We start from the raw sequence: 26,807 nt of genomic DNA, 5'->3' as shown, positions 1-26,807 counted from the left end.
CTGTCCGCCTCGTCCTCCGCGCCGGGACTGCCCGCGACCTCCCCCGAGCCCTTGCAGCCCCGGGCCAACCTCACCAACCAGTTCGTGCAGCCGTCCTGGCGAATCGCGCTCTGGTCCCTCGCCTACAGCGTGGTGGTGGCCGTGGCGGTCTTCGGGAATCTCATCGTCATCTGGATCATCCTGGCCCACAAGCGCATGAGGACCGTCACCAACTACTTCCTCGTGAACCTGGCTTTCTCCGACGCCTCCATGGCCGCCTTCAACACCTTGGTCAACTTCATCTACGCGCTTCACAGTGAGTGGTACTTCGGAGCCAACTACTGTCGCTTCCAGAATTTCTTTCCCATCACGGCGGTGTTCGCCAGCATCTACTCTATGACAGCCATTGCGGTGGACAGGTGAGGAGGTAACAGGAAGGAAGGAGAGAGAAGGGAGAGGGGAGAGCGGGGCTGGGGGGATAAAGTTACAAAGGAAATCGGTGACAAGATGGGTTTGGTGATAAAAGGAACCAGTCCGGGAAGGAGTTCTTGGAGAAGGGAGGTCAGGGACCCATGTATAGTCAATCCTGCAGGGGTGAACCAGTGTCTGTTTCTAAGGCTTCCCCCACTCACCCAACCCCTTGATCCGCATTGAGGGCATCTAGAGGGACAGAAGGAGGCCGATGAGGGAGATGAGAAAATCTGCCATTCCTAGTAGGACAAAGTCAGCTAGAAACAATACTAGCGAGTTGATCAAATGGCTTCAAACTACTGCCGCAGAACTTACATCCCTGTGAAATGAACTTTTGGGGCCTTCCATCTCTCTGTTAGAGGAATGGACAGAGTCAACCTCTTCTCTAACTTCTCTCTGGTTTGCTGGTCCACATCCCCACCCATCCATTCCCTATCTTTATGCCAAGGCCAGCACCGGTTTGGCCTCCCAGTCATGGAGCATCCATCCATCCGAGGCTAGAAACTCCTTCCCAGAGATTGCCACCAGCCAGTGTCTCCAGTTACAGGTTACTTCCAATAGTCTGCGGAGACTGTGAGCGGGGTAAACCCTGTGCCTCAAACATTACATCCAAATCTTGCAGATAATGAGTAGCAAACAGTTCAAGGAATAAATGGTTAGAGAACCGACGACAGCTGTCAGAGGGAAGGGGAGTTGGGTTGGGTGAAAAAGGTGAAGGGATTCAGCAAAGGAAAAACAAAGCAAAACTCAAAGACACAGACAGCCGAATGGTGACTAAGAGGGGTTAAGGGAGATAGAAAAGGGTGAAGGGGGTAGAAATGGTGATGGAAGGAGACTTGACTTGAGGTGGTGAACACACTACAATATACAGATGATGTGTTATACAACGGTCACCTGAAACCTATATAATTTTATTAAACAATGTCATCCCAATAAATTCAATAAAATTTTTTAAAAGAAATGAGACATACTAATTTATTGCTGTTTAAGGTAACTTTTACGCTGTTCCCTCTTCTACAGAGGAGACTCTGAGATGCTCAAACAAATTTAAAGAGCTGGATGGGCCTCCAACACTTGTTCTCATGTTTCCGTTTTAAATGTTTCTGTGTGCACTTGCTTTCTTATATTGGACATCATGAAATAGGCCCAGCGCAGGCCCTCGCCTGTGGGGAGGGAGGGGCCAGCTCACCCATCACGGTCAGGTTGAGCTGGCTCTCTCGGTTGCCCGCAGGGAAGGTGGCAAACTCGCAGATGTAGACGCCCTCGTCGTCCAGCTCAAGGCGGGAGAGGCGGATGGTGCCGTCGGTGAAGGAGGGCCGCAGGAACTGCACGCGGTCGCGGTAGGGGGCCAGCACCGAGACGCCCATGGCCGGGTTGTAGATGGCCACGTTCTGCTTGGAGCCGTTGGTCGCCTTCTGCCAGGTGACCTGGGTTATCTTCACACTGGGCAGCGGGTTGGCGAAGTTGCAGTGCAGCACCACGTCGGTGCCGACGAACCCGTACATGGAGTCGTTCACCTGCACCATCTGGGCGTGGGCACCTGGGCGAGGGCGAGGGGAAGGGTCAGGGCAGGCACGCCCTCCACCCCGCTCCCTGCGACCATCTTCCCTTTCCCAGCAGTCACACTCCCCTAATTCTTTTTTTAAAATAATATTTTTATTGGTTTCAGGGAGATGAGAAGGAGAGAGAGATAGAAACATCAATGATGAGAGAAAGTCATTGACTAGCTGCATCCTGAACACCCCAAACTGGGGATCAAGCCTGCAACCCCAGCATATGCCCTGCCTGGGAATCGAACCCTGACCTCCTGGTTCATAGGTCAACGCTCAACCACTGAGCCACGCCAGCTGGGCACAAGCACATAATTTTTAATGTGATCAGGAGGAGAGGCATTAGCATATCATGTTAAGAAGTTCTCACTATATTCTTTTTATTATTTGTAAATCAATGTACTTTATTTTTTAATTCTTTATTGTTTAAAGTATTACATGAGTCTCCTTTTTCCCCCATTGACCTCTCCCCAGCCGCCCCCACCCCCCAGCACATGCCTTCAACCCCCTACTGTCTGTCTCCATTGGTTATGCTCATATGCATGCATACGGGTCCTTTTATTGATTTCTTACCCCCTCACTCTCAACCCCCTGCCTTCCCTCATAGGTTGGACAGCCTGTTCAATGCTTCTATGACTCTGGTCCTATTTTTGTTTCTCACTATATTCTTGAAATTTTATTAGTGCATCATGAAATTTGATGAAAATTTAGTGTGTGTGAAATTGGTATTGAATGGCACATGTCATAAATGAATAAAAATGACAATATTTTTTATTATATTATCTGTTCTATTAATACTTTTCTAACATCTACATTCTCAATTAAGATATACGTAATATATATGAAAGATGTGTTATACATACATGTAAGATATATAGCATAAACAAGTCTTCAATTCTCATTTAATTGAAGGAAGAACTTTATCTAATTAAAGCAGCTGTTCCCAACCTGTGGGTCGCGACCCCTTTGGCGGTCAAACGACCCTTTCACAGGGGTCGCCTAAGACCATCCTGCATATCAGATATTTACATTACGATTCATAACAGTAGCAACATTACAGTTATGAAGTAGCAATGAAAATAATTTTATGGTTGGGTCACAACATGAGGAACTGTATTTAAAGGGCCAGAAGGTTGAGAACCACTGAATTAAAATAGGAGAGCATTGGCCTGGGAGTAGACTGCCTGCAGTGATTTGGATCTTGGCTCTACTGCATAATCCTGGGAAAGCTTAGCATCTTTTAGATGTTATATTTAATTGTTACATTTCAAAATGGCAAATTTAGGGATGGTGGTAGGAAAAGTGATTCTTCATGGTGAAATAATCCACTGTGTGTGTGTGTGTGTGTGTGTGTGTGTGTGTTAATGTGCCATTCAATATGTGGAGATATTAGAAAACAAGAAATATTTTCTTATATTTTCTAAGTACATTTTTAGTTTAAGTTAGAAACTCTAAGTAAACATAGAGTAAAGGACAATTTCTGGGCACATGGTCCAGTATCGATTGGAATATTTAATTACAGAATTTTGAAGATGACATTCACTATTTCTTACCTGAAAACCTTAAGTAATGTAATACATTTTATTTTATAGTTCAAAAACATTAACAAAGATAGTAAAAATAATTTACATTATTTAAGCATAGGAACATACCTGACATGAATAATTACTTAAAAACATTTAATCTAACTGAACTAAATTATATTTTTATTTATTTATTTATCTATTTATTTATTTATTTTAAAATATATTTTTATTGAGTCCAGAGAGGAAAGGGGAAGGAGAGACTGAATTATCAATGATGAGAGCGAATCATTGGTCGGCTGCCTCCTGCACATCCCCTACTGGGGAGCCAGCCCAAAACCCAGGCATGTGCCCTTGACTGGAATCGAACTTGGTACCCTTTAGTCCGCAGGCTGATGCTCTAGCCCAGCGGTTCTCAATCTGTGGGTCGCGACCCTTTTTGGGGTCGAACGACCCTTTCACAGGGGTCGCCTAAGACCATCGGGAAACACATATATAATTACATATTGTTTTTGTGATTAATCACTTTGCTTTAATTATGTTAAATTTATAACAATGAAAATACATCCTGCATATCAGATATTTATATTACGACTCATAACAGTAGCAAAATTATAGTTATGAAGTAGCAACGAAAATAATTTTATGGTTGGGGGTCACCACAACATGAGGAACTGTATTAAAGGGTCGCGGCATTAGGAAGGTTGAGAACCACTGCTCTAGCCACTGTGCCAAACCAGCTAGGCCTGTTATATTTTTAGCCAAATAGATAAAAATCTATGTTATATACTACTCTTTGTTTTCTTAATTTCTTCAGGAATATTTTTCATAAAGCTGTTATGCAACATATTCATAGGACCTCTATTTTTTTGAAATTTATTATGGGCAATTAAAAAATAGTTATAAAAATCATGAAGCCTGAATCTCACTCCAAGTAATCTCTTACACTTTCATGGGTTTGTTTTTCAGTTTAGAATAGAGACCGCCAGTTTATTCTCTTATCTAATTGGTTTTCTTCTGGATTATACGACATAACAATTTACACGACAAAATAGATGTTATAAATGAATGAAATTAGTTCAATGTATTGTGGTAAATGTTACAGTGCTATACATATTATGGAAATAAAAACTTTGGTCAATTTTTCCTATGTTTTAGGAAAGGTTACTTTTAGGAAATTTATGAATCACTGGTGCTTTCTACAATTTGTACTTCTTATTCAAAGATAGAAAAAAATCATGTTTGAATATAAGATCAATTTTCCCAAATCTCCAGACACATGTGTATAAATGTGGTAACATTATTAAGAATGTTTTTTATTCCATAACCTTTACTTATAAATCATTTCTTGCTATTCTCCCAATTATTTCAAAGACTCTCTAGGGAGGTGTGATAAGAGTGTATCAATAGTCAATTTAGCACTTCCATTCTCCTCACCACACTCTGGCAGAGAGAAGAGAAGAGAACAGAGGAGAAGAGGAAAGGAGAAGAGAGTAGGGGAGGGAAGCAGTAGGGAGGGGAGAACAGGGGAGCAATGCCAACACTCTGGTACAGAGCATGACAGTTTCTTGGGAGGAAGAAACCATGTCCTGCCCAGCCTGAGTTGCTCAGTGGTTGAGTGTCAACCTATGAACCAGGAGGTCACGGTTCGATTCCTGGTCAGAGCACGTGCCCGGGTTGTAGGCCTGATTCCTGGTGTGGGACATGCAGGAGGAAGCCGAGCAATAATTTTCTCTCATCATTGATGTTTCTATCTCTCCCTCTCCTTTCCTCTCAGATATCAATTGAAAAAAACAAAAACAAAACAAAACCATGTCCTTCTCCAGATAGCTGTTTTGTCACATTGTTACACCCAAATCTGCAAAATTCCTAAGTTACAAACTTTGCCCTATGCCTGAAATATTGGTGATGTCTATCTGTGTTCCAAATAGAATTTGGAAAAAAAAGAGTCTTGTCCCTTACCTTCGCTCCATTAACAATTTCTTAATGACCAGTGTTCTTTCATCTTCTACTTGCAACTCTCACTTGCTGGGTCTCAGCTACGAACCATTTTTCCAGAACGGTGAACTACTCATACCTCTTTTTCCCTGTACCTCATCGCTCTAAGTATAAATCATTTTTATGAAGCTTGATCACTGGTACATTAAATAAATGCTGTAAAACAGACAACTGGGGTGTGCAGCCTCACTACTTCATTAGACACAAGTGGAGCCTTGTTAGACTCAGTGGGATCTCTAACACATGAGGAATTTTTGGACCAGGGGTTTAATAGTCTGATATAATTCTATATGTGCAATAAGGTTGATGTAGATTTGACTTGCTCTGAATCATGAGACTTTGGGTAATGTCATTTTCTTTTATATTTTTTCCTTTTATAACTATCTTCAATGAAATGCACATTTTTACATAAAACCAAATAAAGTTTTAATTAAAGTTCTGAAGATGGATGGTGCTGACGATTGCACAGTACAAATGTCCCTACAATGGTCTGTAAGAATTTATAGTAACTGGTCATATGCTATTTTCTGACCTTATTGCCTACTCACCACTCCACCACTTTGCTCCACTATCATGGGTCCCCTCTATTTCATCAACATATTAGGCATGTTTCCACCTCAGGATCTTACATCTGTGTGAAACACTCATCCTCCAGATGGCCATGTTACTCATTCCCTGAAGTATTTCTAGACTCTGAATACTCTGTTTTAAATTGCTTTATTTTTTCTTTATCATATGTATCACCTTCTAAGATACTAAGTAACTAGTTCATAGTTAATGTTTATTGGGGTTTTTTTGTGTATTTTATTTTGGTCTGTCTACCAATGTAAGGTTCATGAGAACAAAGAAGAAATACTATTATTTTTCATCTGTATTGTTCAAAGTATTACATATGTTCCCTTTTTTCCTCTATTGACCCCTCTAGCCCAGCCCCACCCTCCACCCCAAGCTCCATTACCTTATTGTCTATGACCATGGGTTATGCATATATGCATACAAGTTCTTTGGTTGATCTCTTCCCATGCACCTCCCCACCCTTCCTTCCCTCTGAGATTCATCACCCCTGTCTTCCCTCTGAGATTCGTCAGTCTGTCCCATGCTTCTATATCTCTAGATCGACCTTGTTCATCAATTTAGTTTGCTCATTAGAATCCATATATGAGTGAGATCATGTGATACACATCTTTCTCTGACTGGCTTATTTTGTGTAGCATAATACTCTCCAAGTCCCTCCGTGCTGTCTCAAAGGGTAAGAGATATCTCTTTTTTACTATTAGAATAAAAGTATATTACATTTGTAGGTTTGTTATAAAAGGACAGAGAAGTTATTCATACAAAGGAATGAAGAGTCATCTTTTCATTTCTCAGTGTAGCTCATGTGTGAACTGATTACTATCTAAAACAGTAGCCTCATATCATTTCCTATCTACTTATTCTGCTTTATTTTTCTTCTATTTGCTATTATTTGTTTTGTTTATTACTAAATTCATACCATCTAGGATAATGACTACATATATTTGACACTCAATACAAATTGTTTTCCTATCATTTTCTATCATTGAATAATTTATATTCAAATTACCTTATTGAGATATCATGAAAATATAATTTAAAATTTTGAATTAGATATGAAAATAGCCTCTATTTTCCATCTTTATTTTCCAAGTGTAGAGGTTTTCTACTACCTAATTTCTTCCAGTAACAGTTAAATAAGCATTTATTCCATCACAACTTAAATACTCAAATATTTAGACATCCTCTGCTTGATGTACACCATCATCTCTATGAGTTTAAGGATAATAGAGTGGAACTGCTACCTGCCACTATTTACTTCAGGAAAAAGTTTTACCTGATGCAGATCCACATTAGACAAAATTGAAAGCAATTAACTCCTGCTTTCCCCAAAGAACTTACAGTCTCCAACTGTAACATTAAATATTTTTATTCAATCACTGACTCACTCAGAACAAGTTGTCCTAATTAAAGTTGCATAGATCTCATTACTCATTGCTACAAGTTCATAAATTTGTTTTAAAAGGAGAGAATTAGAAGAGAAATAACATATACTATAACTCTAGTGCCCCAATGGACTAGGTTTCTGTTCAAGAGCTAGAGACAATATCAAAAGAAGCTTTTTAAATTCTTACATCAGAATTTTGTCATAAGCTTATTTCTCTTTCCATGCCAATCACAAATACCAAAGAACCACTTAAAATAAGTTATTTTTTGTTTGCTTTTGTTTCAAGCTTATCACTATAGCTGGGTGTTTTGTTGTCATTTGTTGTTTTTGTCATAAGTGTTAATTTCATGTTATTTGGCATAGTTTAGGATAATTTAGATTGTCTACAGTGCTTGACATTGTCTATCTCTTTGTAAATGACCTATTTATTAAACTCTCTTCAGTTTCTCATTTGAGTGTGCCTTGTTTTCCCTGGAGCTCTGACTTATGCATTATAGTCAGTTTGAGGAAAGGGTAAGATATTTAGTGTCACTATAGTAAAGGGTGTGCAGAATTGCAGTTAATCCTGTTGGAAGTGAAGAAACAGTAAAATATTTTAGCATGAGAATTTTGAAGACTATGTGAAGGAAGCTGGAAAAGAGTAGCATCAAAGAAACCCACAATGATGGTGTTCTAGTAGTCCAGGCACTGAAAGTTGGAAGGGAAGTAAAGAACATAACGGGTAATCTCAGAAATTGGGCTGATATTACTTATGACTGCACAAAGGAAATGAGAAAAGGGAAGAGGATCAGAAAAACTCATATGTACATATGAATAATATTTACAATGAGCATACTCAAGTAGTATTAGTTTTCCAAGAGTAAAAGAACTTATTAATGAAACACACATATTCTTACATACATTAGTAATAGTCATGTTTCTTCTGAAGTAATTCATACTGAAGGAGCGTAGATATAAAATTGTTTCCACTCACTTTCATAGAACTCAATGCTGCTATTGGTTAAGAAAAATATCTGGCCCTAACCAGTTTGGCTCAGTGGATAGAGCGTCAGCCTGCGGACTCAAGGGTCCCAGGTTCGATTCCAGTCAAGGGCATGTACCTTGGTTGCGGGCACATCCCCAGTAGGGGGTGTGCAGGAGGCAGCTGATCGATGTTTCTCTCTCATCAATATTTCGAACTCTCTATCCCTCTCCCTTCCCTTCTGTAAAAAATCAATAAAATATATTTAAAAATATATATAAAAAAGAAAAATGTCTACCAGAATTTGACTTGTAATGCCAAATATAATATGTAGCTTTATTTAATCACATGCCTAGAAGGCGTATAAATAGGGAAGCCAAATCATGAAGTTGATGGAAGGGAATTTGGTCTCATACTATTTTCTATGTGAGTCACATTTGTAGTAATCTGCAAATTATACAGTTAAAATTACTTCAAACATATATAATTTTCAATACACTAGCTTTTCTTCATCAATCTGATTCCTATCATAATTCTGATTATACTAGTAATTAGCTTTCAGACAACCTTTCTCTGATTAAGTTTGGAATCTCAAAGTCGTGATGGAGTCTACTTTTTTCTATTTCAACAGTTCATTTGGAAGTTTATAGTCTTTTAATTCATTAAAAAAAATATGCCACTCATTCTATTCCTGAGTACCTTTAACAACGGAGCCAAAAAACAAAATCTTAATACCACTGAAGACAATCCATATACCCTTGGAGCCTTGGAGAGTATATGTGATTCATCTTTCTCCAGAAACTGAGCTCTACCCTCTATAGTGATACCAAACTGCTCTAATATTTGTTCTATATTATAGCACTCCATATATTTGACTAAAACTAGAAGTGTCCTGAGATTCTTCTGCTTAAAATTTTCACTTCCTTTACCCATTTATTATTATAAAACATTTCCATCGGTCTTACCTGAGGGTTTCTTTAGCTGTTGTTCTCTCTAAATCCACTTTGGGCAACATCCTTTCTTCATCTAAAAACTGTTCCCCTTATAAAATGAAGTAAAATTGATTTACCTTTATTTTCTACTGCCCTGAAAAAGGGCTTTGTATGCATATTACCTTATATACAAATAGAATATCATGTACAGTTATGCATACTGCACACTGTTATTTATAGTAATTTGTTTTTATCTTTACAAAACATTGAATACTGGAAATACTTATAGTGAATGTGGACTTTAAATACATTTTTATAAAGGTATTACTTCCACAAAGATAATCTGCCAAGAGTTTTAAAAGATTTTCATTGGAAATTAATATCTTAACAAAATTAAGTATTCAATATATGATTGATTTTGTGAAAGCAGGGCTTTGGAAATGGTATATACAAGGTTATATAACATATCATATCATTAATTTCCTGACACAGTATAGAGATGATATAGGTAGTAAATTATACTACAAAAAAAGTAACTTAAAATTTTATAATACTGGTATACCTGAATAAAATAACCTATTATATTCCGATTTTTAAATTATTTATCATCAGAGATAGTACAGGAAGCAGAGAATAATCTTTAGCAGTAAGTTTTATATTGTCAACATAGAAAACCACTTATAAATCTGTGTCTAAAATTTTGTGGAGAAACTGTTTTATGTAATGTTTATCAATAAGGTAGCATTTTTTATATAAATAGTTTTAAGGTTGCTATAAATAATTAGAATTTAAAGTTTCAATGGTTTCTATATAAGGCTCTTAGAATAGTGTCTAGTACATAGTAAACATTTAATGTTATTGCTAGCAGTTATTGCTTTTGTTGTTAAAAAAGAAAATCTAAGTTGATATTAACTATATTATATTGATGAAGCCATCCTTAATACCTACATCTCTAGCTCATTTGATTCTTCTGCTTTTCTCTTCCTCTGGGTTATAGAAAAGCTGACCTTCTTTTGTCCTTCAAATACCTCATGCTTTCTCTAACCTCAGGGCTTGCTGTTCCAGTTTCTCTTCTAATCCCACCTTCATTCTAATTAATTCTGGGAGGTCACAGAATGTCTCTCCCATCATTTCAACCTATACCCCAGGTTAGGTCAAATTCTCTATTTTAAGCTTTATAATTGCTAATATATCTCTTTATAACATCACAGTGTACACAATGGGAACAATTTTATTCAGGAGAATTCCTAAAGGATTGAGCTAGACAGAGTTGCCTGATGATGAGATGGGGAACTGGGCTAAATTTCTCAAAGGTTATAAGTGACAGGATTACTGATGGTGCATGTACTGTTTTAGAAAATGACAGAATAACAGGTTATTATAACAAAAAAAGAAAGCCAGGTTTGGGAACAGCAGGATGAAAAAAATGGTGATCTAGTTTTTCCTCCCCTGAACATGTAAATCCAATAAAATTGTGAAATCTGAAATGCTTTCTATAATTGGCTTTTTTGTGGAAATCACATGACAGTACAATTTTCTATCCAGGTTTATACTGGGTGAGATGAATGTATGTTATATATATTCAAAAATGAAAACAGAGGGCACCAAATAGGTCAGGGAGCAGGTTTTAGAAATCAGAGGGGTGTGTAATGAAGTCACACAGGCATTACACTAAAACTCCAAGGAAAGTTTACTTAATATTCAAGAGATAATGTTTGTCCCAAACAACAATCCTATCTAATAAAGAGGTAATATGCAAATTGACCATCACTCCAACACACAAGATGGCCACCCCCATGTGGTAAGAGATGGCTTCCACAAGATGGCCTGCAGGGGAGGGCAGTTGGAAGGGACCAGGCCTGAAAGGGAGGGTAGTTGGGGGTGATCAGGCCTGCAGGGGAGGGCAGTTAGGGGTGACTGAGCCTGCAGGGGAGGGCAGTTGGGGGTGATCGGGCCAGCAGAGGAGGGCAGTTGGGGGTGACCAGGCTGGCAGGGGAGCAGTTAGGCGTCAATCAGGCTGGCAGGGGGGCCGTTAGGCATTGATCAGGCTGGCAGGCAGAAGCGGTTAGGGGCAATCAGGCAGGCAGGCTGGCAAGCGGTTGGGAGCCAGCAGTCCCAGATTGTGAGAGGGATGTCTGACTGCGCGTTTAGGCCTGATCCCGGTGGGCAGTAGGACATCCCTCTAGGGGTCCCAGATTGGAGAGGGTGCAGGCTGGGTTGAGGGACACACACACACCCTGCACATGAATTTTGTGCACCGAGCCTCTAGTTAGATAATAATTTCTTACCCATGTTCTGTCTATTTTAATAATATATTTCTTCTACATTAGACTCCAGCTCCACAAGATTAAGAACAACATCTATTTTATTTATCAACATAGCCAAAGTATGTCACACAATCCTGAAAAAGTTGTTGGCATTTAAGAAATAGTTGAAAATAAATACTTGATATTTAATAAATAAATATATAAATAGTTAAATAGATAAACTTAATTGCTAAAATTAAATTGAAAGCATGTGCAATGAAAGTCTAATACTTTCACTATTTTGACAATTTATTCTTTAAATGTAATTTTCCTCAAATGCCAGTGTATACATTTTATTTATTCAAATAAAAAATTTTGAATAAATAAACAAGTGATTTCTTTTTTGCTGGATAATATTTTGAAGTCCCTGTTATATATGTGCATTCATATGAATGTTTATATATAGGTTTATTTTCATAAATGCTCATTCACTTCAAAATTCACTGACAATAATAATTCATTCATTCTTAAGTTCATTTAGAACAGTTATAGAAAAGTGCACAATAAAATTTGTCTAAAAATTGCAGGTTCAAGAAAGGTTGTATTTCTAGTGATTTGTCCAAGCAAAAAATGTTCTAGTACCATAGGCCAGAAGTTGAAATTTTATGGGTCATGAGCAACTGTTGCAACTAATCTTTATTTTGCATGGAAGTCAAACAGCAACTTATGTTTGTCATTTACAAGCTAAAACAATGTCTGCTGTGGCCAGAATCAAACTAGAAAACAGTAAAATCCATATCACTTCAGACAAATGTTCTTTGCATGGTTAATGTAATCAAGCAATCATCTGAAGATAGCACTCTGTCTTCATTTTGAAATGTGTAGAAATAAGTAAAGATCCAGAGAGTTTAATAAAAATATTATAAAAAAAAGAATTATACAAGGTACCAAGAACAATTACAAAATGGAAAATGATCATTTACTGAGTAAGTAAAGTTGTATCAAAAATAGCATTCTGCAATATACCTCAAAGTAAAGAGAAAAGAACCCCTCAATTATATCAGAAGAATAGTAAGTGGTAAAGCAAAGTGGTGTAATAAAGTGGAAAGGAAAACTGATTTTTTAAAATGTTAATAAAAATATGAGCTTCCACTCTGCCCAGTGTTGGTCAGTGGTTAGCCCACACACCAAAGGGTCACAGATTCGATTCCTGGTCAAGGACACATACCTGGGCTGCAGGCTCGATCCGCAGTCCTGATCAGGGTAATGCAGGAGCCAATCAATCCATGTGTCTCTCTCACATCAATGTTTCTCCCCCCGCAACCCTCCCTCCTACTCTCTCTAAAAATCAATGGAAAAAAATATCCTCTATGAGGATTAACAAAACAAAACAAAAAAACAAGCTTCCAATGGATGCATCCAAGAACTTCAGTTTCTATAAAAAGTGATAAAAAGTGACTTTAAAACTATTTTAGATGATGTCCTAATTGGTAGAATAAGAACCCAATCTTAGTTATTATTCATGAAATAATCATACTCAGGCAACTAACTTATTTGGGAGTCTGTTTGGTGAGGGAAGAATGGTAGTGAGAAGCTCAGAAAAACACCTAGGAAAAGCTAATGTGACCACTTCAAAGATATATATTTCTTTAAAGGAAGAAAAAAGTACTGATATTTGAGTGAGTTTATATCTGAGATTCGATCATTTCTTCTCAAGGTCCAGAGAACGTTTATCTGGATGAGCTTAAGCAGCCATCTTCTTCATGCCTACTGCTGAGCAAGTTATTATTACCAGAGAGAGCCCCAGAATAGGGAATAATGCCACAATGGATTCCAACTCACTAATTTCAAATTGGTCTTCAGCAGTGCCTGGCAATTCTACCCACTACTTTGGCCAACTGACTCTTTCTGCAATATTTCAACTTTTTTTTTTACTTTCCTCAGACTATTACCATGTAGCAACACTCTATTTCAAGCATCAATCATCTCTCACCCAAAGCAAAACAACAGTCAGGTAACTCATTTCCCTACTTCCATTCTTTCCATCCTTCAGTCCATTCCCCAGACTAAAATCTGATTACTCTCCTTCCCTAATTGAATTGCATCAATTACTTTCCATGAGACAAAAAAAAAAAAAATCTATAACCTGTATTACAAGTTTGTCTCAAACCATTTTCCCCCTTCACTTTCTGTGTTTCAATTACCCTTTCATTACTCAAGTGTATAATGCTTCTCTCACCCTGACTCATCATGTGGATTCCTAGGGCTGCTGTAACCAACTACATAAACTGAGTGCCTCAGAACAACAGAAATCTATTGTCTCTCGGTTCTGGAATGATGGTGTTGTCAGGGCCATGCTCCTTCTGAAAGCTGTAGGAAAACCCTTTCTTTCCTCTTCCAAGCCTCTGGGGATTTGCCGGCAGTCTATGGAATTCCTTGGTTTGTAATGCACACACAGTCCTCCGTCTTCACAGGGCCTTCTCCATGTATTTCTGTTTCCAAATTTCTTCTTTGTACCAGTCACTGGATTAAGACTCACCCTCATGACTCATTTTAACTTCATTCCCTATATAACGACTCTCTTTCCCAGTAAGGTCACCTTCTCTGATACTGAGAGTTAGGATTTCAATGTATCTTTTTTAAGGGGACACCATTCAAAACTTAAAAGCCAACCATTAGCATAGGATTTTTTCACATAGTGCTTCTTGTCCAAGAAGTCTTCTTTGCAACTCCACCTTTCTGCCACCTTGCATAGTCACCTGTCCAACTTTCAACCCAGAATGACTATACCTAGGGAAGATTGATTCACAATCCTAATATATAAAAACCCAGGGTCCATAATGCTCAAAATGACTGAAGGCTTGGCCGAATGCCAGGTTGTGCACGCAGCAGGCTCCGGTGGGCGGGGACTGGAGAGTGAGCTGAACTGCTGACCTCTCTGGGAGAGTGAGAGGCAGGGCTGATCAGTGGCTACCACGGCTGCTGGAGAGGCCCGGAAAGAATGAGAAGCAGGCCGCAGATCAGACCCTGCTTCTTTCTCTTTCTGGGCCTCGCCAGCAGCCTTGCCTCTCTCTTTCTCTCTCTCCAAGAGATCAGCAATTCAGCCCACTCACCAGCAGCCTGGGGTGGCTGTTGATCAGCCCCACATCTCTGATCAGTCCCAGAGATAGGCCCAGAGATGCTGACTGGCATAGAACCTGACCAATCAGAACTAAAGCTGGGTGAACTGAGAAGGGAGAACCTAAGGTGGGGCCTGAAGAGGGGTTTTAAGGGGAACAGCTGTTTGGTGTAAGGTGTAAGAAAGCGGTTCAATTTTTTAATGACCGGTTTGGCAGTATAGTGCGTATGGCTGGCTATCGGGCCAGATATGCTAATTAGACTGGGTCAACCGGCCATCTTCCAGGCGTCCAACTTCCTTCTGGACAAAGCCAAGGTGGTGGGGGCCAAGGTAGAGGCAGTTAGGGGCGATCAGGCTGGCAGGGGAGGGCAGTTGGGGGCAAGATCAGGTCAGCAGGGGTTTAGGGGCAATCAGGCCAGTAGGGGAGGTCAGTTGGGGGCAACCAGGCCTGCAGGGTAGGGTAGTTGGGGGTGATATCAGGCCAGCAGGGGAGGGAAGTTGGGGGCGAGATCAGGCTGGCAGGGGAAGGCAGTTGGGGGCAAGATCAGGCCAGCAAGGGAGGGTAGTTAGGGGCAATCAGGCAGGCAGGCAGGTGAGTGGTTAGGAACCAGCAGTCTGAGATTGTGAGAGTGATGTCTGACTGCCGATTTAGGCCCCATCCCTGTGGGACATCCTCCAAGGGGTCTCCCATTGGAGAGGTTCAAGCTGGGCTGAGGGACACCCCCCCGACACACAAATTTCGTGCACTGGGCCACTAGTCTAAATATATTTTCTCAGTAAATGAATTCACGTGATCATATATGTCTGGCCTTTGTAACACCATATCTATAATTTCACATTTATTGGTGAGATTATTTGATTAATATCTATCTACTTCAGGGACCCTTCAGTCCGCAGGCTGATGCTCTAGCCACTGAGCCAAGCCAGCTAGGGCATCAAAGATATTTTTATAAAAATTATATATATTTATGTTGATAGTTACTATGAAAACTTTCATGATGCTGTATGAATTCAATTTTGGAAGTAGCAGGAAGGCATAGACGCAATTACACTTGATTTATTCATCTTTACTTGAATCCTGAACTTGTCTCTTCATGCTTTTAGATGGAAATGTTGATGATATCCTTCTTCATCTTGATCAATCATGTAGGTATTACCCATATTTTCACTAGAATATCTTTTAAAAACTTAAACATACCAAAGAAAAAATGGAGGTCTTGAGGTACTGAATTCATTTTTTAAGCACTTATTACTCACATTTCCAATTCCATTCAGCAGACCTTTATGAATGCTGATAATGTGCGAGGCACAGCACCAAATAATCAAAGCCTTTAACTTACATTATTTTTATTGATCTTGTCTTCACCCATAAGAGGTAGTTGTTCTTATTTCTATTTTTAAAATAATGAAGTTGAGGTTCAAAAAGGTTTAAAAAAATGACAAAATAGGATTTGAACCAAATTTGTCTGATTCCAAAGACTATGTTGTAGTTATTACTCTATGCTGCCTCTACCCAAGCAAAATCCTTAACAACTTGTTTACTAGAAGAGACAAGAACCCTGGCCACTGAAACTCCTTTGAAACTACTTTTAAAGCTTCACTAACAAGAGACTGACAAAATGGTTTATTTGTTTTCATATAGGTATATGGCCATTATTGATCCCTTGAAACCCAGACTGTCTGCCACAGCAACCAAGATTGTCATTGGCAGCATTTGGATTCTAGCATTTCTACTAGCCTTTCCTCAGTGTCTTTACTCCAAAACCAAAGTCATGCCGGGCCGTACTCTTTGCTATGTGCAATGGCCAGAAGGTTCCAAACAACATTTCACGTAAGTTAAGTTAGTTCTCTATGGTAATTTTCAATTCAATTTATTGAACAATTAAGGAACTGTAGGTTGGGAGCAACAATTAAACAGATAAGACATAGGCGTTTGCCTCAATGTGTCACATATTACTTGGGAAGACAGACACATACCAATATTAAAATACATTATGATATGGTCACTAAGTTGGTGTAAATTATAAAGATTTATAGTTGAAAAAAAAATGTAATGACTTCTGTATGGGACAGCTCTGGAGAATTTCCTAGAGGAGGTAATAAGCTCATTGGAGATGAAAGCAATGCCCAAAGGAAGACAGGGTTGTTATTGACTGAGAAATGAGTGAGAAGGGAGAAACTAGAGGCCAAAGGTGTTGATTGCTCTTTTAAGAAGCCTGGCTGAAGGGAAGGGGAGTCCTGGTAGGCTCTTGGTTGTGTTCCTTTGTTTTAAAATTAAAGAAATTTAAACACTAGGTTGAAAAGAAAATAGGAATGTTGTACGATAGAATTTGACATTTTATTTTTTGGACCCACCTTAAAAAAGATGAAATACTGCTATTTGTGACAACATGGATGGGTCCCGAGGATATCGTGCTAAGTGAAATAAGTCATAAGGGAAAAAGTCAAGAACAATAGGATTTAACTCATGTGGGATATAAAACTGAAAGCAACAAATGAACAATCAAGACAAAGAAATAAACAAAACTCATAGACACAGACAATAGTATGGTGCTGATCAGAGGGAAGAGAGGGTGGGGAAGTAGTAAAGGGTAAAGGGAGTAAAAAACAAACACTAAAGGTATTGAGAATATTAGCATACCAAACTCTGTAATTACTTTAAAGCCTCTTAAGAAAGAGGAAGCCAAACAAAAGTTTATACAAATTCTAATTCGGCTGTTATATTATTGTTTACCTTCTATTCCTCCCTAATTGCCTCCTTATAATTTTGATTGAAGGCTATGAAATCCTAGAATTTTGTTTGATAATGTATAGCATCATGACTTGGTTGTGACTGATCCGTCTCTATATTATTTACCAAATTAACAAGTCAATGAAATGTTCCATGACTTTGGAAAAATACAGGTAAATGTCTTTACCTGATTTTTAAAATCACTGTCAAATAGCTTGTGAATTCAATGTGGCTCACAGTATCGCATAACATTTTTTTTCATTTGGATGAAAAATAATTTATTTCAAGTATGAATGATGTCACTGAACATATAGAATAGTTTTACATAGAAGAAAATATCGTCAGTTGATTACTTTATTCTGTCCCATCTCTTTTCTTCTGACGATACGTTTAAATAGGTTAACCCACTAATTACCAAACAGAGGAAAGGCATTTATCCTGACCCTCTAGGCAAGGAGGTAGGGATGGGGTGAGGCATGGTTTAAATGAACACTGCAGCTCAGCTATGTTTTTCATGTATAAAGTAAAGATGGATTGAAATCAACTGGTAGCATTTGGACAACTGTAGGCGACAATAGCTTGGTATGTTAATGAGTGTGAAATGAAGACTTAGAGAAAACGTGGAAATATTCTTTAGCATTTTAAAATGTGATTTAAAATGACATGAATTCAAAATCCCACTATTTCATCCCAATATGCTCTTCAGCATTGAGTTTTGTTGTTGTTTTTTTAATTTCAGGTACCATATTATTGTCATTATATTGGTGTACTGTTTCCCATTGCTTGTCATGGGCATCACATACACCATTGTTGGAATCACTCTCTGGGGAGGAGAGATCCCGGGAGACACCTGTGACAAGTATCATGAGCAGCTAAAGGCTAAAAGAAAGGTACTGTTACATATGATTTACCTAGCATTTGTGTAAGTTGTGGCACCTCAGAGATCGAGAATACCTACCTATGGTATTTTAATACTGTATAATATCATTTGATGATTTGCTTCTACTTTTATTTGTCTCATGTTTTCTTTCTTTTTATCCAATTTTTCTTTTGCTTTTTTCTTTTATCTTCTATAAGCCACTGATCATGTGCAATTTCAGTCTGTGGTAGAATAGTCACTTCCTTACAGAAAGACATTTTATTACCTTGTTCAGAGTATCCTCAAGAAACTTCTGAAATCTTACTTTAAGTGGAGTCCCATTTACTATATTTCTGAAGTTCTAGCTATGTTTCTCCTTTATTTAACAGAATCCTCTGATGCACTTTATAATTTTCCAGAAGCTTCTTTGATCCCAATAATGGCATCTCTTTTATATGTTATAATTTCCTAGTACCCATTTCCCTACTTTCCTGACACTGTTCCTCACCCTTTCCCTCACCCCACATTTGATTTCTACACAGCCATCATGTATATCTGATTAAAAGATGAGAGTTGCGTTAATACTCTTCTACAACTTATTGGGTGACATTACAAAGCCAACTTCTGAATATTCACAGGATTGTTCAACAAATATTCAAAGATTAAACAAGAAATGCTCTAAAATTATAATATTGACATTTACCAGGATTTTTAATTAAGATTTTATTCAGACTACCATTATGTGACTCAGTGAGTGAGATTTTTCATAAATTTGTAGAGTTAAAAAGAATCACAGTCACGTATTCCATCTCCCTCTCTCCAACTGATGTGTACCTAATGCAAATCTGAGAGATTTTTCCAAGGATAAGAGAGTCATGCTAATTATGCCAATTATTATTTATTCAATTTATGGTTCACTTATTTATGTAGAACTACCTACTACATGGGATATTTCCCTTAAAAAAACACTGAACATCTTAAAAATCCCTTACCTACAAACACTCACTTAACAATAATAAAATTAGGTTTTAAAAATTTAATGTAGAAAATGGATTCCATTTTAGTACTAATATGTTTTTCTTCTGTTTTTGACAAATAATGGTAGATAAGACTTACTTTCAGTTAATTTATTATGATCTCTAGTATTTGAAAACAAAAAGTATACATGGTCTTTTCTACCTCAATAATTTCAGCCTATAATACTTATTTTTTATTTTATTTCTCTTTTTTAAAAAAATCTTGAAAATGAAGTGCACAAACCACCACATTATGCTTTTAGCATCTAAAAAAGAATCCTAAAACTAGGAGAATTTCAATAACTTGGTTGTCTTAAGTGAACAGTTTCTCTTTTGCAATTTCAACCTTCATTTCATAACATCCAGGTGATCTTTGGGGGGATATTTTCTTATACCTATGTTTTAGGCAACATCACATAAAATAACTGATGTGATGTTCTACATATTTCAGAATAATTTCTGCCTTGCTATTACTCACTTAGTTTCCTGTCTTTTGTTTCTTATTGGTTTAGGCATCTTTTTTTTTTTCCTTAACAGTTTACCCCTGTTCACTCCTAGAAAATTTTAAATAAGTCCAATAATTGTATATTATAGCTCCTTTTTCTTCATATACATGTAATATTTTTCTAGCAAGAAATTAAAATTTAATGAATGTTACTTTTTATTTTTGCACTGAGTCCCAGAAGGAACAAAAATAAGAGAAGATACTCTGCCTTTGCCTCTGTATAACTTACAAAAGTAAGGCATAAATATTTCCTTATGATTTCATTCTGTAATTTTAAAGTATAAATATCAACTTAAATGGAGAGTGTAATCCTTTTAGAATGTTTAAAAAATATAACACATTTAAATTTTTCAGTCCATATGTCTTTCTCTCAGATTGTGTTCTAGGTTGAAATAATACAAAATGACATTTATGTTATGGACTTCCTATAATAAATTACCTTGTTCTTAGAGTGCTTTCACAGTCATTTATTGGTATTACTGTATCTCAAAAGTAACACTGTTTTCCAAAAATTTTAAATTTCAGAATATAGCTAGCTCTCCTCTAAATTGCTTTGTTTTTAAATCCAAAATTAAATATTGTCTGGTATGTTTGAAAGAGTTATTTCTAGTAATTGTGCTATATTTATACTTTAATATGTCTACTTAGGTCTAAGATATAGTAAGTCCTTCTCTGAATGGGCCAGGTAATTATATACTGTCTCATAGAAAATACATCTTTGAAGTTACAGATTTGACTTCAGAGATAAAAATAAGAGAGTTATTGATTAAAATAGTGCAAATTCATTCTGACTGTTGGGAAAAACAACAACTCCATGAACAACACCGAGCCAACCTCCTAGCAATAAATAATAGTGAATGTTGATTAAGATCCCAAATACATATGAACTGGAATAAGTAAAAATTTGTCAAATCACTGAGAAAATCTTTGCAACTATTGAGAAGCATTGCTTCCATTATTCTTTCTCCTTCAATCTTTAGGAATTATGCTTACTTTCAAACCTTATAGATTAAATTCTTTAAAGAACAGCCAGTAGAAATAAATTACATATCTATTATACAGAACCTTGCATGTCTAAAAAGTTTCAGAATAACAATCCCCACTTGATCTTTGCATATGTTCTGTCGAAATATGTATTCCCTTTGAAAATAATACTAGTAGATCTAGCTAGCACTAAATATTAAAAAGATGAAACATTAGTCTTAAAAAATAAATTAATATCTCTAGAAATATTTTCTTATTAAAAAAATTAATTTATTGAAGAACCTAAAAATCAATATTAAAATTCTATGGCTCCAAACAACTTACTAAGATCTAGAACAGTGATGGCGAACCTATCAAACTCATTTTTTGGTTGATTTTACTTTGTTAAATGGCATTTAAATATATAAAATAAATATCAAAAATATAAATCTTTGTTTTACTATGGTTGCAAATATCAAAAAATTTCTATATGTGACATGGCACCAGAGTTAAGTAAGGGTTTTTCAAAATGCTGACACGCTGAGCTCAAAAGGTTCGCCATCACTAGTCCAGAGGATAATCTATAGAATTGACTAACATTTGAGTCACATGTATAGTATACTTCTAAAAATGTTAGCAAGCACATTAATAAATTTTCTAATATAAAGTATTTTATAATTTAAAAAGACTTTGAATACCTCATAACACAGCCAAAGATATTCTCAATTTATAGCAAATATTCTAGGTTTTAAAATTCTGCATGTTATGTACCCATTGGCTTTAAATATGTCTATTTAAATATGTATATTGACTTAATAGTCTCTTTAATGTAACAAAGTAGTTAACATAAGAATGCTTGCACTTGAAATAGAAATACCTTCAGACAATTGCAAAATATAAAACATCACACAAAACTCAAGATCTTGTCTAAGTTAGTGCTTTTTTTTGTGGTTATTATTTAATATTTTTATCAACATCTTCCTTGAGGAAATGTGTACAGACTACTGTAGGATTGATATAAAATGTTTTTGCAGTTCAAAAAATCTCTTCTAGAATAATAGATCTTATCAGAACCTAAAATTTCATGAGTCTCTTGCCTTATTGCTATTTTGAATTAAAATCAAATGCAGTGTAAGGAAAAATAAGCAAAGGGAGCTAACAGATCTCATATTTAGGATGTTTTGGTAAAATAAATCAAATACACTCTTTAATTGTTTTTTTCAGTTTTGGCAGTAGCATCTGTTTCCGAAATATCTAGATGTAAAACATAGATGTTGACTCATAAGCCATTGAATATTTATTTGAGTTAAATCTTATGTATAACTAGAGGCCCAGTGCATGAAATTCATGCACCGGAAGGGGGCTGTCCCTCAGCCTAGCCTGCACCCTCTCCAACCTGGGACCTAAACCAGCAGGGATCAGCCCTAAACTGGCAGTCGGACATCCCTCTCACAATCTGGGACTGCTGGCTCCCAACCACTCTCCTGCCTGCCTGCCTGCCTGATTGCCCATAACCACTTCTGCCTGCCAGCCTGATCACCCCCTAACCACTCCCCTGCCAGCCTGATTGCCCCCTAACCACTCCCCTGCCAGCCTGATCAACACTTAACTGCTCCCCTGCTGGCCCGATTGCTTCCAACTGCCCTCCCCTGTTGGCCATCTTGTGACCAATGGGGGCAGCCATCTTGTGCGAGGGCTTGACAGTCAATTTGCATATTGCCTCATTATTATATAGGATTAGTATATCTGTATGACTCCAATTTTAACTCATACACTTCGAAAACAAAAGATTTGCAATCCATCTCTCCTAGTATTATCCCAAAGTAAGACTACATTCTTGGCAATTTGGATGAAAAAAAAAAGTAATGGCATTGAAATTATTGACAATGACAAAACTTATCCCAAAATATATTGGAGTCTGCCAGCATCTTGGAATAACTATTTAGAAGATAAATGCTAGAAGTCTAGTGATTAGCAAGATGGGAAGAAAATAAATTATACTAATTAATAGATATATAAGTTGAACATAAAACATACATAATATGTAAATGATTAAATTATTAAATTTATCTATATGAAAAATAAATTGTGGCTAGATAGGGAATGAAAATAGTTATATCAATTTCAATTCATTCATCAAAGGCTATTTATTAAATGTTTCTATTGTGGAAGTACCATGGACAAAATTTTTCTCATATCAGGAAAAACATTTGCAGCCTTGTGATATCCTTTAAATCAGGTAAAGAAAAATGGACTATTGTAAACTGTATTACTATTGGTTGAATGTGGATGCTTCAGGTGTGCTGATGAAGAGAATGATGTCCATCTGGATGGAGTGTTTGAGGGACATGCTACAGGGCTCATACCTCAGTATTAACTTGTTCAAAATGATCAATAACAAGAATATCAGTTCTGTGACCATGATAAATAAATTGACAGGTAAAGACAGGATATTCAATGACTGAATTAGGAACTGAGCGCCGTGCCATGTGACTGGTAGGTTGCATATGCTATAGCGTCTAGATCTCTTGGCTGACTAGAAAGAATGAGGTCTTGGATGTCAAGGATCTGTTTTCTAGTTCTTGCCCTGTCTACGTGTGATCTTAGACACATCTCTTTAATTTTCTTAGGTCCTGTTGACTAAAAATTGTGGAAGTTTGAAGAAGGACCTTTTGGAATTAAAATCTGTAGTTCTACTGCTCAACATGTTGCCTTTTATATAGCAGACACTTAATTCGTGTTGGTATTTCCTCTTTCTTCTGCTATTTTCTACTTTTTTCAATATAGAGAGCCTAAAATTACACATAGAATTCATGTCCAGACATTTATATCTGATTCTCATTTTATGCTTTTTAGTTAATTAAGAATTTTTATTTAATATCATTTTAGATTTTATAAAGATTTACAGTCAAGATAAATTACATTAAGGCTAAAATCAATTTCCAAGGGGCCTAAAGTTGCTTGGTTTTTTTCTAATTATTAGTTTTACAAGAAATATAAATGGTAAATTTTTTGTAACTATATTCAACCAAGAAACAACAGCAAGTCAACTAAAAAGGAAAAAACGTTATTTTTAATTGTTCAGGTTTAGCCTATAAACCCCTTACTCTTGGAGAAATATTCATTAAAACAAGGTGACTCAAGAACTTGATAGCACATTTCCTTCTCTAAGTTTTAATATTTACATTATAGTTTATGCTATTAATCTGAATTTTTGCTTCACCATTATCTTTTTTTAAGCTACCCAGATGTAGCGAATAAAATAATACAATATGAATATATTTTTCTAAGAGAGCTCATTGTGCAATATCAGTATTGGTAAATGTTCAGAGTAATTGAGAAACCGCTGAACTATTGGCTCTGTGAAGGAACTAGAATTTTTCTGTCTGGCGTATTCCCCATAACCAATTTTTTATCTTTATGTATTTCATTTACTTGTTGTAATAAAAAACTTTGATATTATCCACATGTCTTAGATTTTAAATATTAATACATTATATAGATGTACAAGTTTGTATATAATGCAGTGTGGTTTACTTATCTTTCTGTCCCTCCTCATTTTCATGTCTTTAGGACACATTTTCACTTATTTTCATGCATATTTCCCCAATCATTTGTCATAATAATACTATTTTATTAATCATAAAACCACATACTCCTTTAAAATATTTTTATATTTTTTAAAAATACATACCTCATGTATCCTACTTTCTTTTGAAAATATGTATTATTATCCAGGCATAAAACCAAGATTTCAGTAGTAGATTTCCTAGGGAAATGAAAATCAAGAACCATAAAATATGTTTGTAAATTTCTCTCATGTATCACAACCTCTCTCCTCAATGAAGAAAAATATTGTAAACAATTTTATATGGAAGTTTTCAATTATTTACCAACTATTATTCATGCACATATTTTGGAAAACGTGTGTGTTTTTATAGATAAATCAATAAACACCAATAGTACATATCTGTTTTTTATATTTCTAAAATTATATATCTAGTTTAACCCATTGGAATATGATAAAAATGTATCCAGTTGGGTCTTTAAAGGCCTCATTTTTATAAAAGAAAAGAAGTAAATCAAAACAAAGTTGAAAAGGCAAAAACACCTGAAATTTATGATAAGAAAGAATAATATTACCATGAAATACTTCTAATTAAAACGTTGGAATTTAAAGAAAACTAACAGCTATTTGTTCCCACTGACTAACGTGGGCCCTCCCTGGGGCTGTACCTGCAATCAGGAGTGTCTTCTACACCTGAGCTTTCCATTGATTGCGACTGCCATTTTCTTTAAACACCTCGATAAAATCTTTTCCAAGCTCTGTAAGTGTGACAATGGTTGGGAAACATTTTGAAAAGCCTAAAAAGGTTTCTGTGTATTTCTTAACAGTAGTACTTGGAAACTAGGAATGTTATTCCTTTTCAAAAGATAAAAGATGGCACTTTAGAAGGAATTACCTTCTGTCTCTGAGAGCTTGCAATCACTTGAAATGGTTTCTATATGGATTACCCGTTAACATTTCTCATCCCACAATTACTAGGGCCAGAAAATTAGAACTAGATTCAAGCATCATGGATTTCTGAAAGAAAAATGAAACTTAGCATATAAAAATCTATAACAAGTGGGATAATTCACAGTATTCAGGATACATATACACACGCACAAACAAAGAGTATGTCATTGTAAATATTAGAAAATTTCTAAATAGGTTAGATTGAGCCACACTCTTCTAGTGATTTCATAATATGTTTGTTATTTAAAACTTAGTTCCATCTGAAGTTTATTTATTTAAGCTGTGGATGAGACTTCCATTTTATTTTTTAGATGCTTCCTGTTTTACCTACTACCATGTATTGAGTAACCCATTTTTTTCCAACACTAATTTAAAATCTCACAATTGTCATTCTAATGTCTCAAATGTGTTTGAAATTCAGTCAGTATTTTCTCTTCTGTATCTATAGCCTCTCTGGCTGTTCATGCATTATCAACACATTGATTAAATTAATCAAGCTTTATAATGTATTTTAATAGCCCTAGCTATCAGGGCAACTCTCTACCCCTACTTACACTTCTTTACTTTTCCACAATTTTCGTAGATATTCTTGCTTGTTTATTTTTACATATAAAATTTATAAATATCAGTTTGTCTAGTTTAAAATTATTTTTATTTATGAAATTGGATTATTTATTAACTTTGATGTGTAGATAAAAAAATGGCATTCCTTTATGTAACTCAGGCAATTGAATGTAGTGACTAGAAATAGATTCTTAATAGGTATGCCAAGTTCAAAGGCTCACTCTGGCACATATCTTGAGCAATATAAAATATTGCTCTTTGGAGAGGTTACAATCCCTATAAAATGAAATGAAATAATAATACATACTCATGTAGTTGCATAGAGATTAAACAAGGCAATACATATCAAGCATTTTAAAAAGTGCCTGGATTATAGAACTGATCTCAGTAAATAGTACCTATTACTTCAGGCAATATATCGTGAATATATGTGCCAGTACTGTGAACATCAGAAAGCATCATATGGTAGAAAGTAAAAAGTTATCAAACTGGTCATTTATTTTTTTAAACATCATAGTGACCTATATTTTATAGTGAGTCATAGTTTGCAAATAACTTCCACATATATATTATTTATTTCTCATATTTTTTTCTTTTTTTACAGAAAAATAAAACAGTCTCAAATATACAAAATTAATAAGTGCCAGAACTTGGACATGAATCCTGGACAAAAGATTTTAGGGTTGTGTTGTTTTAAAGAATTCAAAGGACCAGGTTTCAGAATGACATTTTATTTCTGAACTAGAGGCCCCATGCACGAAATTTGTGCATTGGCAGGGGGAGGGGTGGCTTGGGGATTTCTCAGCCCAGCCTGCATCCTCTCACAGTCCAGGAGCCCTTTGGAGAGCGGGCCTAAGCCAGCAGTCAGACATCATTAGTACTGCTGCAGAGGCAGGGGAGGCTCCCACCACT

General features: G+C 36.4%; 1 protein-coding gene across 1 annotated transcript in view; it reads left to right on the top strand.

Moving 5' to 3' along the window:
- The window catches only part of TACR3 (tachykinin receptor 3), a gene marked incomplete at its 5' end in the record, with an annotated part of 50,796 nt that continues 23,989 nt past the window's right edge, over window positions 1–26,807 (top strand). Inside the window, 3 exons of the mRNA XM_006759756.1 lie at window positions 1–398; window positions 16,381–16,569; window positions 18,209–18,359. Of these exons, the coding sequence (XP_006759819.1) occupies window positions 1–398; window positions 16,381–16,569; window positions 18,209–18,359 (738 nt within the window). The remainder of the gene's footprint in view (window positions 399–16,380; window positions 16,570–18,208; window positions 18,360–26,807) is intronic.

Source organism: Myotis davidii, unplaced genomic scaffold, assembly GCF_000327345.1.
Source record: "Myotis davidii unplaced genomic scaffold, ASM32734v1 scaffold1396, whole genome shotgun sequence".
Classification (NCBI taxonomy): Eukaryota; Metazoa; Chordata; class Mammalia; order Chiroptera; family Vespertilionidae; genus Myotis; species Myotis davidii.
The sequence above is the reverse complement of the archived record's forward strand: the minus strand, read 5'-3'. Positions and strand labels throughout refer to the sequence as shown.